The sequence below is a fragment of the Halictus rubicundus genome, chromosome 16 (assembly GCF_050948215.1).
Source record: "Halictus rubicundus isolate RS-2024b chromosome 16, iyHalRubi1_principal, whole genome shotgun sequence".
Taxonomy (NCBI): domain Eukaryota; kingdom Metazoa; phylum Arthropoda; class Insecta; order Hymenoptera; family Halictidae; genus Halictus; species Halictus rubicundus.
Genome location: NC_135164.1, coordinates 7,283,319 through 7,299,341, shown reverse-complemented (window position 1 = coordinate 7,299,341; position 16,023 = coordinate 7,283,319). Strand labels below are relative to the sequence as shown.

Genomic DNA, 16,023 nt, shown 5'->3' with positions numbered 1-16,023 from the left:
AAATGACCTATCAATCATGAAATTATCAAACCTATATGTATAGTTATATTGTACAGTAATTAACTTTTCATAGCAACGATACCAGAGCTCTTGATCACAAATATCGTTTGCACATTGTTTCAAATAATAATACTTATTTTTCATCGAGAAAGTGATAATTATTTATTATTTCTATGATAGTAAAACTGTCAAACTTCTACACCAAACTAGAGAAATCTTAATACAATCTCTATCCGACTATCGAATTTTTTATTGTACTGTAAACACGTACACAGATAAACAGCTATCTGAGTATTTCAACTTGTAAGTTGTTAATCTAACAAATATATTCAGATTGGCAGCATGTTAATAAGTTTTGAGCATATCAGCAAAGAACTGCTATTGAATATCTAATTTATTATTAAACTAAGGTAGAAGTCGAAGTTTTACAACGAAATGTATAATTACAAAATTATATACATTGGAATTAAAAGTGTCGTTAAGGTACAAAAGAGTGGAATGACACTTTTCCTTCTAAAATATTTTTGATGAAATAATTACAAATTAAAAAAAAAATGAATTGCATATTTGTAAATACCGATCAATACATATTCTCAAAATAATTATTTAAGAAACATTCTATTGTACTTCATTGTGTTGTTTTTAATCAACATCACAGAGTAATTAACAAACTTATAAATTAATACATTACATGTAATGTCATAGATGTATATAGAATATTCTATACTTTATATTCCATATTGATTTGCATTTGATGAATAGAAATCTATAGGTGTCCATAGCTCTTACAATGTAGGATGAGTAGAAAGAGATTCACTTTCTTCAGCTTCTTCTAATTCGTTATCTGTACTTGAAGATAAATGTTCTCTCAAAACTAAGGATCGCATTTGTTCCAATACCTGATGTAAAGAATCTGACCTCTGTTCCATTCTATCGTTCGAAGGTGTAACATCGCCACTAGCAGTACCACCTGCTGGTGTTTGCGGTGTGTTGCTAGGTGGTATGGGAGTATTTGTACCATCTCCAGTACCTATACATATGAAGTGTTAGTTTTAAATAGTTACTACTAACGATTAATAAATAAGAAAATTTCTTAAATATACCCATATTGTCGCTTGCAGGACTCGCGGGTCTTTCTGCTCCTCTTATTTCTCTAATAATTTCTTCATCCTGATTATTTAATCTTAAACCTGCAACTCCTTTTTTGGGAATATTGTACAAGTCGCGCTTAATTTTTCTTCGTCTAGAAGGATCATTTCTACGTAATTGAAGCATGGAACCAAAATCAGCGATATAAAGAAACCCTGCTATTAATAATTCACAATTCCGTTTGCCTTGTTTATATGCAGTTTCTAATTCATGGCTTGTACGTTGATCGTATTGCCACCAACCTGAAACAATGTAATTTAAAATCATATAAAAGTTAGAAGTAGTTTTCCAAAAGTGTACATATATATTTAAATAACGATAAGAAGATGTTTTCATTCGGGAATTTACAAAGAAAACTACCTAATATTTTGCGATAAAAATGGTTTATTACAAAAATACATTAAGACTAGATAAAATTTGTGTCATGTATCATATAGATATGATTACGCATAGTTGTATAATATTTTTTATAATAATACTGTTTATAATAACAATTATATTATTTATAATACATAATATCACGTATAATAGATAAATATAACGAAAAATATTTTATGCCAATTATGCTTTAAGAAGTATAAAAAATATAGATGAGGATTATCTATCACATCTTCCTATCACTCCTGGTATAACGCTTACAATATGGTAGATACTTTCTATATTGACAATGATTTTGAAAGGTAACTAGATAAATATTGTCACAAATTATAATTTCACATTGGGTTCTACCAGGGTTATAAATAGTCTCCAAACTCTTGCTGGTCCTCGAATTGTATTTCCACCAACCTATGAAGGGGTATCTTATAAACTTATCTATGCTTTGTAGCATCTTTTCAACAAATTACAAAGTTCTCTACTTTCTATCTTTAACATATTTATAACATTGAGTTTATTTATGATTTACTTTTTAATTATTTGTAGAACATTTTATATCTGCTGATCTCATGCAGTTTCTTTCTTTCATGACTTGTAAAATGCTAATTGATAAATATAATGGTACATTACCATTTATGCCTTGATAAAACCACTGATATTCTTCTTCGGAACTATCTAATTCCTTATGTGCCTCTTCTACTTCTACTAATTGTGGTCTGTCTAGGAAATCAGGAGGAATTTCTTGACGACACATAGGACATCTTTTGCTTTGATTTGCAACACCTTTGACACATAGGTAACAATAAACATGATTACAAGGTAATTTTGCTGGATATATGCATGGTTGGAGGCAGACTGCACATTCTGGTATTATTGGACCTAAGAAAAAAAGTATCAACAATATTATCTATATACTACGGTTGACATTGTTTCAAAAAATATTTCATTACAATAATCATTTTATTAATGGAAATTTAGCTTCATAGCATTTTAATTGATAAACATTGTTAATTGTATACTCATATATAAGAAATTCAATTTTACAAAATTAAATTTTGTAAAATGTTTAGTATTCTTAAATTTAACTCATCAATCAATTGAAATATTTCTAGCAAATTGTTGCTATAACAGTTATTGTAATATTAGTTATACTGTATTATGATATTTACATTGTAGTATATGTACATATACAGCTGACTTTGCCATTCCTCATAACTTTGATGCTGTGTACATACAAAAAACTGCTTGAGGAGAAAGTTGTTTCAAGGCTATGGTCTGGTCATTATTGTATTTGTTTTGACTTTATTTTTTTAAATGGTAAACAAAGAAAATAGGTAATTCGATTTTGAAAAAACATTACCTACAGTTCGTTAAATTTTGAGAAATGTGAGCTTGATATTACAGACTCGCACAGCCTCACATACCCCTTGAAATATGATAATTTTCTCCTCAAACAGTTTGTCGTGTCTGCATAAACAATAATGTTATTAGGGGTGGCAAAGTTAGGAGAGACACCCTGTAGATGATAGATACCTTCCTTTTCGTCAGATTCTTTTTCTTTATCCTTGAGCGTACTGTCTGCTGTGTCTTGCGTGTTAAGTTTCGCTTGAGCCATAATTATAATCGCTATATAATTTTTCACTAAACAAAATTAAGATCTCGTTTATAAAGACAGAAAAGAAATGAGAGTGCTAACGTTCGGGGTCTGGGATTTCGATGGCACAGATATAGTGCTGCACCTACGCGGATCAGAATCCAATTAATTCTGCATTTAGCTTGGACTAGAATCCATGTAGATCCATATTAGTATGGATTGGTACCTGTTTCGGTGAAACTGGTAGACAAATATTAGCGACTAGTAAATACAGAGGTAACAACAAATGATTTTAGGTGCTGTTGTCTCTACATGTAAGTTTATTATTTTGAATGTGTGTATTATATTGTCACTGGTGTAATAGCATTAGTCCTTATTATACTAACTAGACAGTTTGTTAATTACAAAAATTTGTTGAAAATTACATACGAAATTGTTTTAACATTTGTGTGCTCCTTATATGCGACAATATTTTATTGATAAGTTCTGCTTTCGTTGCTTTGGAAGTATGTGGAATCGAGCGGTTTTTTAACCACTCGCTTAAGAGACTATTCTTTACCTGGTGTAATTTATTACTTTTTGCCATTTTCTCTACATCTATGCACTGATCCTACATATTAAACAAAATGTAATGAATATTAGTTATAAAAATCAATAAACTAATAAATATCTCCGATATAAAATTACCCACCATTTCTTGCACATTAGGTTTAGCTTCTAATAGTTTTTCTTTTAGTGTTAAGCTTTTTTGGCTCTGGTTTGGTGCTGACTAATAATAGAATAAGAACTATAAATGCATAAAGAAAAAAAATCTGATGGTACAAGATATGAAAAGAACAAGAAAGCCTTACCTCTTTTTTATCATTATTAGTAGGTGGTTTACAAATTTTAAAATATGTAGATATTGTTTCTTGTTTGGTCTCAGCTGTATTAATATTTAAAATTCTTGATGTTCCTGCTTCGTTGCAATCTTTTTTTGTAATTTGTATACTGGAAGTATGTGTAGTATCTAAAGATGAACCTCCTGTAGAAATGATTTTGCCTTTATGAAACTTTCAATGTACATGACATTTACATACTCTTATTGTTCTCTGATTACCATTTTCATTATATTCGATATTCTTAATATTCGAGACTGCTCCATTAATGTGACATTGAAATGTATTGTGAATAGCATGAATTTTAGCTAATTGAGTTTTCAATGGTTTAGAAACAGTCTCAATATTCCCTTTGAATTCGTTTACATAATTTGCAGAAAATTCTAATGGTGCAGTTAAGGTAGACTCATATTTTCTTTTAAGAGGTGTAATTAACTTTTTGTTCTGCATCAATATATCAGATGTTACATTTGTATTTGTGGATTTCTATATCAAAGGTGTAATTTCATTATCAAGTATTTTCTTTGTATGAATAGCAAAATTTTATCTTACCGTGTTGCAGAAAGAATACTTGGATAATTTTAATTCTGTACCACAAATTGTGGGCAATTTTGCAAGCATATCTCCTATGAATTTTGTGACTGTATATTCCTTATTCTTATTTGGAATAATATCTAATAGATCAGATGTCACACATATGTTTGGATAAATGAAACTACGTGATCTTGGTACTGGAAATTTAATTTCAAGAAATAAAATTCCATTTTTATTCTTTGGTAAAGAATATCCATACTAAAACATAAAACGTTTTTGTAAAAACAAATTTCGAAATAATGTAGATTATTTAAGCTATGGTTTTTCATGATGGTATACATACCATATTTTTCCAGTGTCTTCGCATCTGGTCATAATCCTTAAAAACACATTCTGGAATTTCTTTAAATACAGATATCAATTTTCCTTTTTTTGTACTGTAAACATTTCAAATGTTAGTGTATATTTTATAAAAATGATTAAATATGAGAAATTTGGTTCACCTATATTACCTTGGTAAAACATACACAAATGGAAAATCATAATGAGATAAATCAATATATCCTTTAGGATCTGCTAAAAAGTGGGATACAACAGATGATGGAAGAAAATCTTCGAGCTTTACATATGGTATATTAACACTTTCTGCATGAAGTACTAAACATACATTCCCCTCTGTAAATTCATTTCGTTATTTTGCCATCATAGAATATAAATAAATACTTGCAATATATAAAATAAATATAAATGTGTAAATAATACAAAAAAAAATAATAATAATAATAAGTATAGTAATAATAATAATAATAATTATAATGTGTATAATGTGTAAATATATGTAAGTGTTGTATACCTTGTACAAGAATATCTATTTTTAATGCCTTAATTGGTTCCACAGAAATGAAGAATTCTTTTCCTTGAAGAAAGTGTTGGCCAACTTTATTCCATAGTGGTGCTATCTTAGTTTGTATTGTGTAAAAAAGACAGTCCTTATAAATTTCTGTAGTAATAGGACGCTGTCCTTGATACTGTTATAAAGAATAAAAACAGGACAATTTTTTGCATATAGGAAACGACTGAATAGATACTCGAATAAGTAACAGTTTTAATCATTTGACAAACCACTAGTTTCAAGTATTTTAAAATTTTTTCTAATTTTCCACTTTCGAGGAAAGCTTTACGTGTAATTACGAATATATATTTTTCCGTGCCTGATATTGGCGAAGCGATTATATCCGGAACTAAATAAATAAGTAATCTGAAATTGTATATTTAACAATGTAGAAATTGATTTCGAAATAGAATTGCAGAAATTTGTATAAGATTTTGAAACATTATCAATTATAATCGAATATACCGGCATTTCATTATTTTCCAGTGAAAATTTGATTTTGCGGAAGACTCGTGTACTTCGATAAAGTCCAGCTTGCAAATTGTACAACACAACTCATTCATTTGTGGCAGAGAAGCATATATAATTGCATCTTTTTCATTTTTGTATGCAGCATTTGAAATATCCATTTTTTATTAGCCACTCAGGTATCGTTAAATACTTTGCGCTGTTTCAAAAGTCGAAGTTTAAGCGCCCTCAAAATTATAAATTGAATTTGCTACCAACATTATAACTTAAAATATTCTTGGAAAATTGTGTGAAGTTTTAGGTATGTTCAGGTATGTTCATTATTGAATCAATGCTCCTAAATGTATGTATGATACAAATAAAAACAATATATGTATATGCATACATTTTAACAATAAATGATAACGACATAATGATAAGTTACATAATGAACTAAACACGTATGTGCAGGGATTGGTCATCCTTTTTGCTGTTTCCTCATTGGCTGAGATTTTTAGCAGTCTGGTTTAGTATACGTTCCAGGGAATTGCTTCTAGAAGATTCGAGATCTGTCCATGGAGTACTATATATAATGCATGCTATTTTATTCTTAGGTATTTTAAAAAATATGAGGTGTAATAAAACAAGTACGAGAAATGTAACTTTAAAATCGGACAATAACTTTTAATAAATATTTGTTTTAAATTAATAGGAGTACGTCTTTATAACTTCAGGTCGGAAACAGAAATGATATTTTATATCTTAACATCTTCAACTATTATTTTGTTTAAACAAATTGTTTAAACAAATTGTTAAAACAATTGTTTCTTAAATTTCTAATCCTAATTGAGATATTACATACTTCGTTATTTATATGAACTAATATAACTGGTTAATTACATTTGTTTTGCGAACGTTTTATCACTAAAGCAATGATTTTGCGATAGTAACGTGAATAAAGAATGATTAATGATTAATGTTGTTAGTACGAGTGTCCTATGAAATCAATATTTTATCAGTTCGCAATCTTTTGTCATTTCTACAGTTTATAATTTGGATTATGCGTCATTCTAAAATCGTATTGTGCGCAGTGATGAAATATGGATCGGGTTTTTTTCGCGCATGTGTGGCTAATTTAGCATCAGTCAAATAAATGTTTAGATAAAACATAATCTTGATAATTGTATCTTATAGTAGATATAATATTATTTTAAAATCTTGAATCTAACGTGCACGCAGAGGGGAAATTTCCTTTGTGGTTCACATTTTCTTTGTCCGAAGTTGTAATTTTGAATACTTTCGTGAGTCATTGTACCATAGATGCGTCACTGTGCGTCACTGAGAACGGACATTCTGGGCGCGCATGCGCGAAAAACCTGTATGTCATCATGATCTCATCACTGATCGTACGGGCCACCTATATGTATTATCATGAACTATACATTAAGATCGGTTTACAATATATTGGTTTGTGTGCACATTTCATGGAAGGATTTGATTATTTTTGTAGTTTGACATATAGTCTGCTGTAAATAGAAAGTATATTTTTAAAATATTTCGAACTTTTGATAATCAAGAGAACTCGAAAGGAAAAACTAAGTAATTTCAATGCACATGGAAACCATTCCTTTAAGGCAGTTTTCATTGTAAGCTATTTTGTCTGAAAATTTACCCAAAGCCCCTATTGACGTCATACGTACCTATATACTCACGCTGAGCCACTTCCTGCGATTAGTTCTTATTTATTGTATTCTTTGGTACGATTTTGTTCCATTTGGTTCTTGTACTGTTTCGTGTGACTTGCGTTGCTACTACTTTCTTGTAAATTATATCAGAGCATGTAAGTATTCTACAATTAACAGTTTCATATCCTTATAACGTATTTACTAAATAAATACTACGATAATAAAGGAAATTCGTTGTTTTATCGAACATCTTCCATTTTGAGGTGTCACACCTACGATGACTAAGTACGTTTGTGAAACGTTTCCAGCTTACAAAATTTTCACTTCGAATTGAAGATAACGATTTTTTCAGTTTATAATATAGATATGTACATACAATTTTATTCTTAAAAAAATACATCAGACATTGACATTTCTTTATTTAACGCCAAAATTGTATCCATTGATCATTCCATTATACCGCCATTTTGTATGTCTTCATATGACGCATTTAGAATCCGAGATTTCATAATTTATATATTTTTGCAATACATAATTATAGTTTCAAGGGCCATAAAGACTGGCCCTGACTGGTTGTAAAAAATAACCCATATTTGCGAAATTTTGTAAAGCCAGAGAAGTAGGTAGCCAAATAAATTTTTGTGTTGAATTAGATTTCTTTCAGAGTACGGAAAAAAATTTTTCACTTTCAAAAATTCAAGTATAACTAATAATTCGGGTCTACACGATCGACAAAGGAAAACGGCCGCTATTCCGAAGCTCGTCGCAATTTCCTGCAATTAAAAAAATTTAGATTTTCTTAAAGTGTTAACGACTGCATTTGCATTTTTTGAGGAATTTCAAAAATATTTTTTTTTTAGCAGATATTCTACACGTTATGTTCTAAAAACTTGCAATAATCTTAATATCTTAATATTTCGCTCCCAGTGTTTATTTCTTTTAGAAGCACAAAGTCGAAACAAAATGAAAATATGTATTGTGTTAAATTAAACAGCAAGACGACTAAATTAATATAATTATTGCTATTATGCCACCATTTTCCCGTATATATAATTAAGTAAAGGAAATCCATAAATATACAGAAAGCTGCCGCCATCTTGGATTTCGATGATCCTTCAATATGTTGCCGAGTCATGATTCTGAACAACTTTTCCCTATACACGTAACCGCCGCTTGGACTTACTTTTCGAGATATTCGCAAAAACCCATTAGTACTACATGCATTCGTTAATGTTGGTTATGCGTGTATTTACTTATAGTGTTGACTTAACACATTACCAACTGGTGATTGTTCCTTAATTTTTAAAAATCTATAGTGCATGGCTAGAGACTTTTTAACGAATCTTCCAACAGCAACAACAATTGCAATTATAAGCTAACAAGTCATCTCCAGTAACATTATAAAATAATTTCATTTGAGAGTACAATGTAAAAACAGATTTCTAAGCTTCCTTTTGATACACTACGACTATTGAAAATCCTATTAATAAGCTTCCGGTGGGTAAAGTGTTAAAAATACTGATCAACTAGAAGTGGTCAGTCATCTGGGTAAAATGTTTATATTCTTTCTATCCATCTTAGGGAGCTTCACTCAAATTGATCAGTATTACTACGTTAATAGTACCCTATGGATACATACACATATTATACTTTCTATAATTATGCCCGGCAACCAATACTAACATATGCTTTGCGACAAACACGCAATTATAAGCACACTTTTTAGTACTACTATAAACAGACTTTTATGAACATCTCGGAAACTGAGGCCAAGCTACGGTACACGTATAACAAACAGTTGCTCAGATTCATGCCAATGACAACATATTTAAACATAATCAAAATACAAGATGACCGCTACTTTCTGCATAATAACCACATAATTTTCCAACCATATATATTCACATGTTTATCCTTTTGCAGATTTCCAATTATGCAGATCTTTGTAAAAACACTCACGGGTAAAACCATCACCCTGGAAGTTGAAGCTTCAGACACGATAGAAAACGTGAAAGCTAAGATTCAAGATAAGGAAGGAATACCTCCTGAACAACAACGTTTAATCTTTGCTGGAAAACAATTAGAAGACGGAAGAACCCTTTCTGACTACAACATCCAGAAGGAGTCCACACTCCACTTGGTTTTGCGTCTTCGAGGAGGAATGCAGATCTTCGTAAAAACACTCACGGGAAAGACCATCACCCTGGAAGTCGAAGCTTCAGATACGATAGAGAACGTGAAAGCGAAGATTCAAGATAAGGAAGGAATTCCCCCAGATCAGCAGCGATTGATCTTTGCTGGCAAACAATTAGAAGACGGAAGAACACTTTCAGACTACAACATCCAGAAGGAGTCCACACTCCACTTGGTTTTGCGTCTTCGAGGAGGAATGCAGATTTTTGTCAAAACGCTTACAGGAAAGACCATCACCCTGGAAGTCGAAGCTTCAGATACGATAGAGAACGTGAAAGCGAAGATTCAAGATAAGGAAGGAATTCCCCCTGATCAGCAGCGATTGATCTTTGCCGGTAAACAATTAGAAGACGGAAGAACCCTTTCTGACTACAACATCCAGAAGGAGTCCACACTCCACTTGGTTTTGCGTCTTCGAGGAGGAATGCAGATCTTCGTAAAAACACTCACGGGAAAGACCATCACCCTGGAAGTCGAAGCTTCAGATACGATAGAGAACGTGAAAGCGAAGATTCAAGATAAGGAAGGAATTCCCCCAGATCAGCAGCGATTGATCTTTGCTGGCAAACAATTAGAAGACGGAAGAACACTTTCAGACTACAACATCCAGAAGGAGTCCACACTCCACTTGGTTTTGCGTCTTCGAGGAGGAATGCAGATTTTTGTCAAAACGCTTACAGGAAAGACCATCACCCTGGAAGTCGAAGCTTCAGATACGATAGAGAACGTGAAAGCGAAGATTCAAGATAAGGAAGGAATTCCCCCTGATCAGCAGCGATTGATCTTTGCCGGTAAACAATTAGAAGACGGAAGAACCCTTTCTGACTACAACATCCAGAAGGAGTCCACACTCCACTTGGTTTTGCGTCTTCGAGGAGGAATGCAGATCTTCGTAAAAACACTCACGGGAAAGACCATCACCCTGGAAGTCGAAGCTTCAGATACGATAGAGAACGTGAAAGCGAAGATTCAAGATAAGGAAGGAATTCCCCCAGATCAGCAGCGATTGATCTTTGCTGGCAAACAATTAGAAGACGGAAGAACACTTTCAGACTACAACATCCAGAAGGAGTCCACACTCCACTTGGTTTTGCGTCTTCGAGGAGGAATGCAGATTTTTGTCAAAACGCTTACAGGAAAGACCATCACCCTGGAAGTCGAAGCTTCAGATACGATAGAGAACGTGAAAGCGAAGATTCAAGATAAGGAAGGAATTCCCCCTGATCAGCAGCGATTGATCTTTGCCGGTAAACAATTAGAAGACGGAAGAACCCTTTCTGACTACAACATCCAGAAGGAGTCCACACTCCACTTGGTTTTGCGTCTTCGAGGAGGAATGCAGATCTTCGTAAAAACACTCACGGGAAAGACCATCACCCTGGAAGTCGAAGCTTCAGATACGATAGAGAACGTGAAAGCGAAGATTCAAGATAAGGAAGGAATTCCCCCAGATCAGCAGCGATTGATCTTCGCTGGCAAACAATTAGAAGACGGGAGAACACTTTCAGACTACAACATCCAGAAGGAGTCCACACTCCACTTGGTTTTGCGTCTTCGAGGAGGAATGCAGATCTTCGTAAAAACACTCACAGGAAAGACCATCACCCTGGAAGTCGAAGCTTCAGATACGATAGAGAACGTGAAAGCGAAGATTCAAGATAAGGAAGGAATTCCCCCTGATCAGCAGCGATTAATCTTTGCCGGTAAACAATTAGAAGACGGAAGAACCCTTTCTGACTACAACATCCAGAAGGAGTCCACACTCCACTTGGTTTTGCGTCTTCGAGGAGGAATGCAGATCTTCGTAAAAACACTCACGGGAAAGACCATCACCCTGGAAGTCGAAGCTTCAGATACGATAGAGAACGTGAAAGCGAAGATTCAAGATAAGGAAGGAATTCCCCCAGATCAGCAGCGATTGATCTTCGCTGGCAAACAATTAGAAGACGGGAGAACACTTTCAGACTACAACATCCAGAAGGAGTCCACACTCCACTTGGTTTTGCGTCTTCGAGGAGGAATGCAGATCTTCGTAAAAACACTCACAGGAAAGACCATCACCCTGGAAGTCGAAGCTTCAGATACGATAGAGAACGTGAAAGCGAAGATTCAAGATAAGGAAGGAATTCCCCCTGATCAGCAGCGACTGATCTTTGCCGGTAAACAATTAGAAGACGGAAGAACCCTTTCTGACTACAACATCCAGAAGGAGTCCACACTCCACTTGGTTTTGCGTCTTCGAGGAGGAATGCAAATATTCGTCAAAACACTTACAGGAAAGACCATCACCTTGGAAGTTGAAGCTTCAGACACGATAGAGAATGTAAAAGCTAAGATTCAAGATAAGGAAGGAATTCCACCCGATCAGCAGCGATTAATCTTTGCTGGAAAGCAATTGGAAGACGGTCGAACCCTTTCAGACTACAACATCCAAAAGGAGTCCACCCTCCACTTGGTCTTGCGTCTTCGCGGAGGAATGCAAATCTTCGTGAAAACACTCACCGGAAAGACCATCACCCTGGAAGTCGAAGCTTCGGACACGATAGAAAACGTCAAAGCTAAGATTCAAGATAAGGAAGGAATTCCTCCCGATCAGCAGCGATTGATCTTTGCAGGAAAACAATTAGAAGACGGAAGAACACTTTCAGACTACAACATCCAGAAGGAGTCCACACTCCACTTGGTTTTGCGTCTTCGAGGAGGAATGCAGATCTTCGTAAAAACACTCACAGGAAAAACCATCACCCTGGAAGTCGAAGCGTCAGACACGATAGAAAACGTGAAAGCTAAGATTCAAGATAAGGAAGGTATTCCTCCCGATCAGCAGCGATTGATCTTTGCAGGAAAACAATTAGAAGACGGAAGAACACTTTCAGACTACAACATCCAGAAGGAGTCCACCCTCCACTTGGTATTGCGTCTTCGCGGAGGAATGCAAATATTCGTCAAAACACTTACAGGAAAGACCATCACCTTGGAAGTTGAAGCTTCAGACACGATAGAGAATGTAAAAGCTAAGATTCAAGACAAGGAAGGAATTCCTCCTGATCAGCAGCGATTGATCTTTGCTGGAAAACAATTAGAAGACGGAAGAACCCTTTCAGACTATAACATCCAGAAGGAGTCCACCCTCCACTTGGTGTTGCGTCTTCGCGGAGGAATGCAAATCTTCGTGAAAACACTCACCGGAAAGACCATCACCCTGGAAGTCGAAGCTTCAGACACGATAGAAAATGTGAAAGCTAAGATTCAAGACAAGGAAGGTATCCCTCCCGATCAGCAGCGATTGATCTTTGCTGGCAAACAATTGGAAGATGGAAGAACCCTTGCAGACTATAACATCCAGAAGGAGTCCACCCTCCACTTGGTGTTGCGTCTTCGCGGAGGAATGCAAATCTTCGTGAAAACACTCACCGGAAAGACCATCACCCTGGAAGTCGAAGCTTCAGACACGATAGAAAACGTTAAAGCTAAGATTCAAGATAAGGAAGGAATTCCTCCCGATCAGCAGCGATTGATCTTTGCTGGTAAACAATTGGAAGATGGGAGAACCCTTTCTGACTACAACATCCAGAAGGAGTCCACCCTCCACCTGGTCTTGCGTCTTCGAGGAGGAATGCAAATCTTCGTGAAGACGCTCACGGGAAAGACCATCACCCTGGAAGTTGAAGCTTCAGACACGATAGAAAACGTTAAAGCTAAAATTCAAGATAAAGAAGGAATTCCACCAGATCAGCAGCGATTGATTTTTGCTGGAAAACAATTAGAAGACGGAAGAACCCTTTCTGACTATAACATCCAGAAGGAGTCCACCCTCCACTTGGTTTTGCGTCTTCGAGGAGGAATGCAGATTTTTGTCAAAACGCTTACAGGAAAGACCATCACCCTGGAAGTCGAAGCTTCAGACACGATAGAAAATGTGAAAGCTAAGATTCAAGACAAGGAAGGTATTCCACCCGATCAACAGCGATTGATCTTTGCTGGCAAACAATTGGAAGATGGAAGAACCCTTTCAGACTACAACATCCAAAAGGAATCCACCCTCCATTTGGTCTTGCGTCTACGCGGAGGAATGCAAATCTTTGTGGAAATGTTCACAGGAAAATCCGTCACCCTGGAGGATGAAGCTTTGGACCCGAGATCCGCTTTTCAGTTAATGAGCTCTCAACAGTTGACGTGTTCACACTGATTAATGGATACAATGTCCCTTTCAGCAATGACTGTTAAAATTGATAGTATTGATAGTGTCATTATATTCCTTTTGTTCATATGTATTTCGTGTTTAGTACAACTTGTTATCAGTGTACATTTCTTTATTGGTATACAAATAGTAACGAGAAGAGTAAAGTGTATTGGTCCAATATAAGGACAGATTCGTGTAATGCACTTGTCTTCATTAAAACATTATTAAAATTATTGGGATGTATAATTTGAATGTCTCTGAATGTTTCTTCATGATTCCTACATTCTCTTCCGAGTCTTTATTCTCATCCATTCCTCATTTTCACAACTTAATTTGTCTCTCGTGTATCAAATTGACATAATAGTAAATGAAATGAAACCATAAATAATTAACTTTGCTAATTATTTTATTGAGATTAAAATAATAAATATTTACACAATACGTTGCTCGCATATTCGCATTTCTCGATTTCATTCATACCGGAAAGTTTTTAGGGTACGTAGTGTAGTGTTGTCCCGTATTCTAATTTTTAGCCTGGACCAGAACCTCCATCATCTTTTTTGCCTGGACCAGAACCTGCATCATCTTTTTAGCCTGGACCAGAACCTGTATCATTAATAGCGGATTCCAAATAATGCCAAAGTGGATGCTACTTCTAAGAGGGTCTTCTATACAAGATAAAAAGTTGATGCAGGTTCTGTTAGAGGCTAAAAAGATGATGCAGAAAAGTGGGGACACTAAAACCCCGAGCGTGAGCACTCTCATCTCCTCTCTGATGCTACCTAGCAGCGACTTGCATCGTCTGTCGGTAATATTTGTCTACCAGTTTGGGTGTTCTGCCACGGATGTCGCCACCAGTTCGAAATGCAAGTGTATTCAAATATCTACATATGTATACACAACAAATATTGTTTTAAAATTTGTATAATCTTATCGTGCGTCATGTTATACTTTTTAAGCAGTACGATTTGTACAAAAGAAGAATTAACAGTACTTCAGGCGTGTATCTTGTATCTCGGATAAAGGATTGGCGTGGATTTTTAAAATTTCTCAGAGCAGCCGACCAATGTCAACAGTGAAGCAGGTGCATAAAGGTATCCACGTGTACAACTATAATAATTACTTAAGTACTGAATGTCGATGTATTTGTAGGTACTCATACACCAATATACACCGATCGAAGAGGCGTATTGATAATTAACTTTATTATACAGCATAGGCGATTTGGAACCTCGGCCAGATAAACAATACTGGAACTAGCAAAGTCAATGGTAAAAGTTTCTTTGATTCAACCTGTTTTTATTTAATACAAAGGACACTTTACAGCAATCTAGTATATTAAACAACTATTATAACAATAAGTTTGCTTACATTAACATCGTGTATCACCGATATGTACCGTGTTCGTTGAAGAGGGTGGAGCAACAACGAAGCTCTCGTAGATACATACCAGACGGCACTTTCTATTTGGAACGTTGAACGCGATACAATTTCACTTGTTTCGCGGTGTTCCACGACGAGCGGCTCGACAATCAATTTAAACGCAACGCCGATGTCGTCTCGGCAAGCAGCAAATAAGAAAATGGCAAAGAAAAACTCATTGTGTAGAAGATATTATAGATAGTTCCGGGTTCACGGCTGTGGGACAACGCTGATCACGCGATTCACGCGGTCGTATAATAACCTTGGGCCTTAGGAGAACGAACCTTCCTCGAAGGGCTCGAGGAAGTCGTGAGGGGGGCCTTTAATGAACCTACGCTTCCGATTACCGAAGGTATTATCCGAACCGCGGATAAGAATGTATATTGAGATCAGCTACCGCAGAAGTATTGAAACAGCTTATCGATTGTCAATCGGTAGACCATTTTGCTACGTCCGGTATACCTACTCGATTTATTTCGAACGATATTAATTTCAGCGTGGAACCGTCTCGCCGACCCGATTCTGGCTCTTACCGCTATTCTGTTAGCATTAATCGTGAATGTAGAAACGAAAGGTCGCGGATTCCCACGTTGCGAAAATTACCCTTGGATAACGGCCATATGAGAAATCTTAGTGATCTCGGTCGTGGGTGGTATTTGAGGCATTCCGTT

The 16,023-nt window shown here is 35.2% G+C and overlaps 3 protein-coding genes across 7 annotated transcripts; 1 reads left to right on the top strand and 2 right to left on the bottom strand.

Annotated features, from left to right (window-relative positions):
* Positions 1 to 376: 376 nt before the first annotated feature.
* On the bottom strand, positions 377 to 3,263 carry Rnf146 (Ring finger protein 146). Of its 3 annotated transcripts, none has more exons than XM_076801802.1 (5): positions 3,058 to 3,263; positions 2,155 to 2,403; positions 1,879 to 1,935; positions 1,104 to 1,391; positions 377 to 1,030 (listed from the first exon to the last, which is right to left on the bottom strand). In XM_076801802.1, the coding sequence occupies exons 1-5, from the start codon at positions 3,137 to 3,139 to the stop codon at positions 786 to 788; spliced, it is 921 nt and encodes a 306-aa protein (XP_076657917.1). In that variant the 5' UTR covers positions 3,140 to 3,263; the 3' UTR covers positions 377 to 785. The 3 variants fall into 3 exon arrangements, with proteins under 3 accessions (XP_076657917.1, XP_076657916.1, XP_076657915.1); XM_076801801.1 differs by lacking the exon at positions 1,879 to 1,935 and having other exon boundaries at positions 377 to 844; positions 919 to 1,030; positions 3,058 to 3,261; XM_076801800.1 differs by lacking the exon at positions 1,879 to 1,935 and having other exon boundaries at positions 3,058 to 3,262.
* Positions 3,264 to 3,322: 59 nt separating this feature from the next.
* On the bottom strand, positions 3,323 to 7,679 carry LOC143362022 (uncharacterized protein C18orf63-like). Of its 3 annotated transcripts, none has more exons than XM_076801799.1 (10): positions 7,570 to 7,679; positions 7,185 to 7,286; positions 5,384 to 5,558; positions 5,043 to 5,205; positions 4,874 to 4,967; positions 4,549 to 4,788; positions 4,218 to 4,482; positions 3,970 to 4,142; positions 3,810 to 3,887; positions 3,323 to 3,728 (listed from the first exon to the last, which is right to left on the bottom strand). In XM_076801799.1, the coding sequence occupies exons 2-10, from the start codon at positions 7,257 to 7,259 to the stop codon at positions 3,540 to 3,542; spliced, it is 1,452 nt and encodes a 483-aa protein (XP_076657914.1). In that variant the 5' UTR covers positions 7,260 to 7,286; positions 7,570 to 7,679; the 3' UTR covers positions 3,323 to 3,539. The 3 variants fall into 3 exon arrangements, with proteins under 3 accessions (XP_076657914.1, XP_076657912.1, XP_076657913.1); XM_076801797.1 differs by lacking the exons at positions 7,185 to 7,286; positions 7,570 to 7,679 and adding exons at positions 5,653 to 5,788; positions 5,888 to 6,843; XM_076801798.1 differs by lacking the exon at positions 7,570 to 7,679 and having other exon boundaries at positions 7,099 to 7,280.
* LOC143362021 (polyubiquitin-A) lies at positions 7,571 to 14,163 on the top strand. Its single transcript, XM_076801796.1, has 2 exons — positions 7,571 to 7,709; positions 9,478 to 14,163. The coding sequence occupies exon 2, from the start codon at positions 9,488 to 9,490 to the stop codon at positions 13,934 to 13,936; it is 4,449 nt and encodes a 1,482-aa protein (XP_076657911.1). The 5' UTR covers positions 7,571 to 7,709; positions 9,478 to 9,487; the 3' UTR covers positions 13,937 to 14,163.
* Positions 14,164 to 16,023: the final 1,860 nt, after the last annotated feature.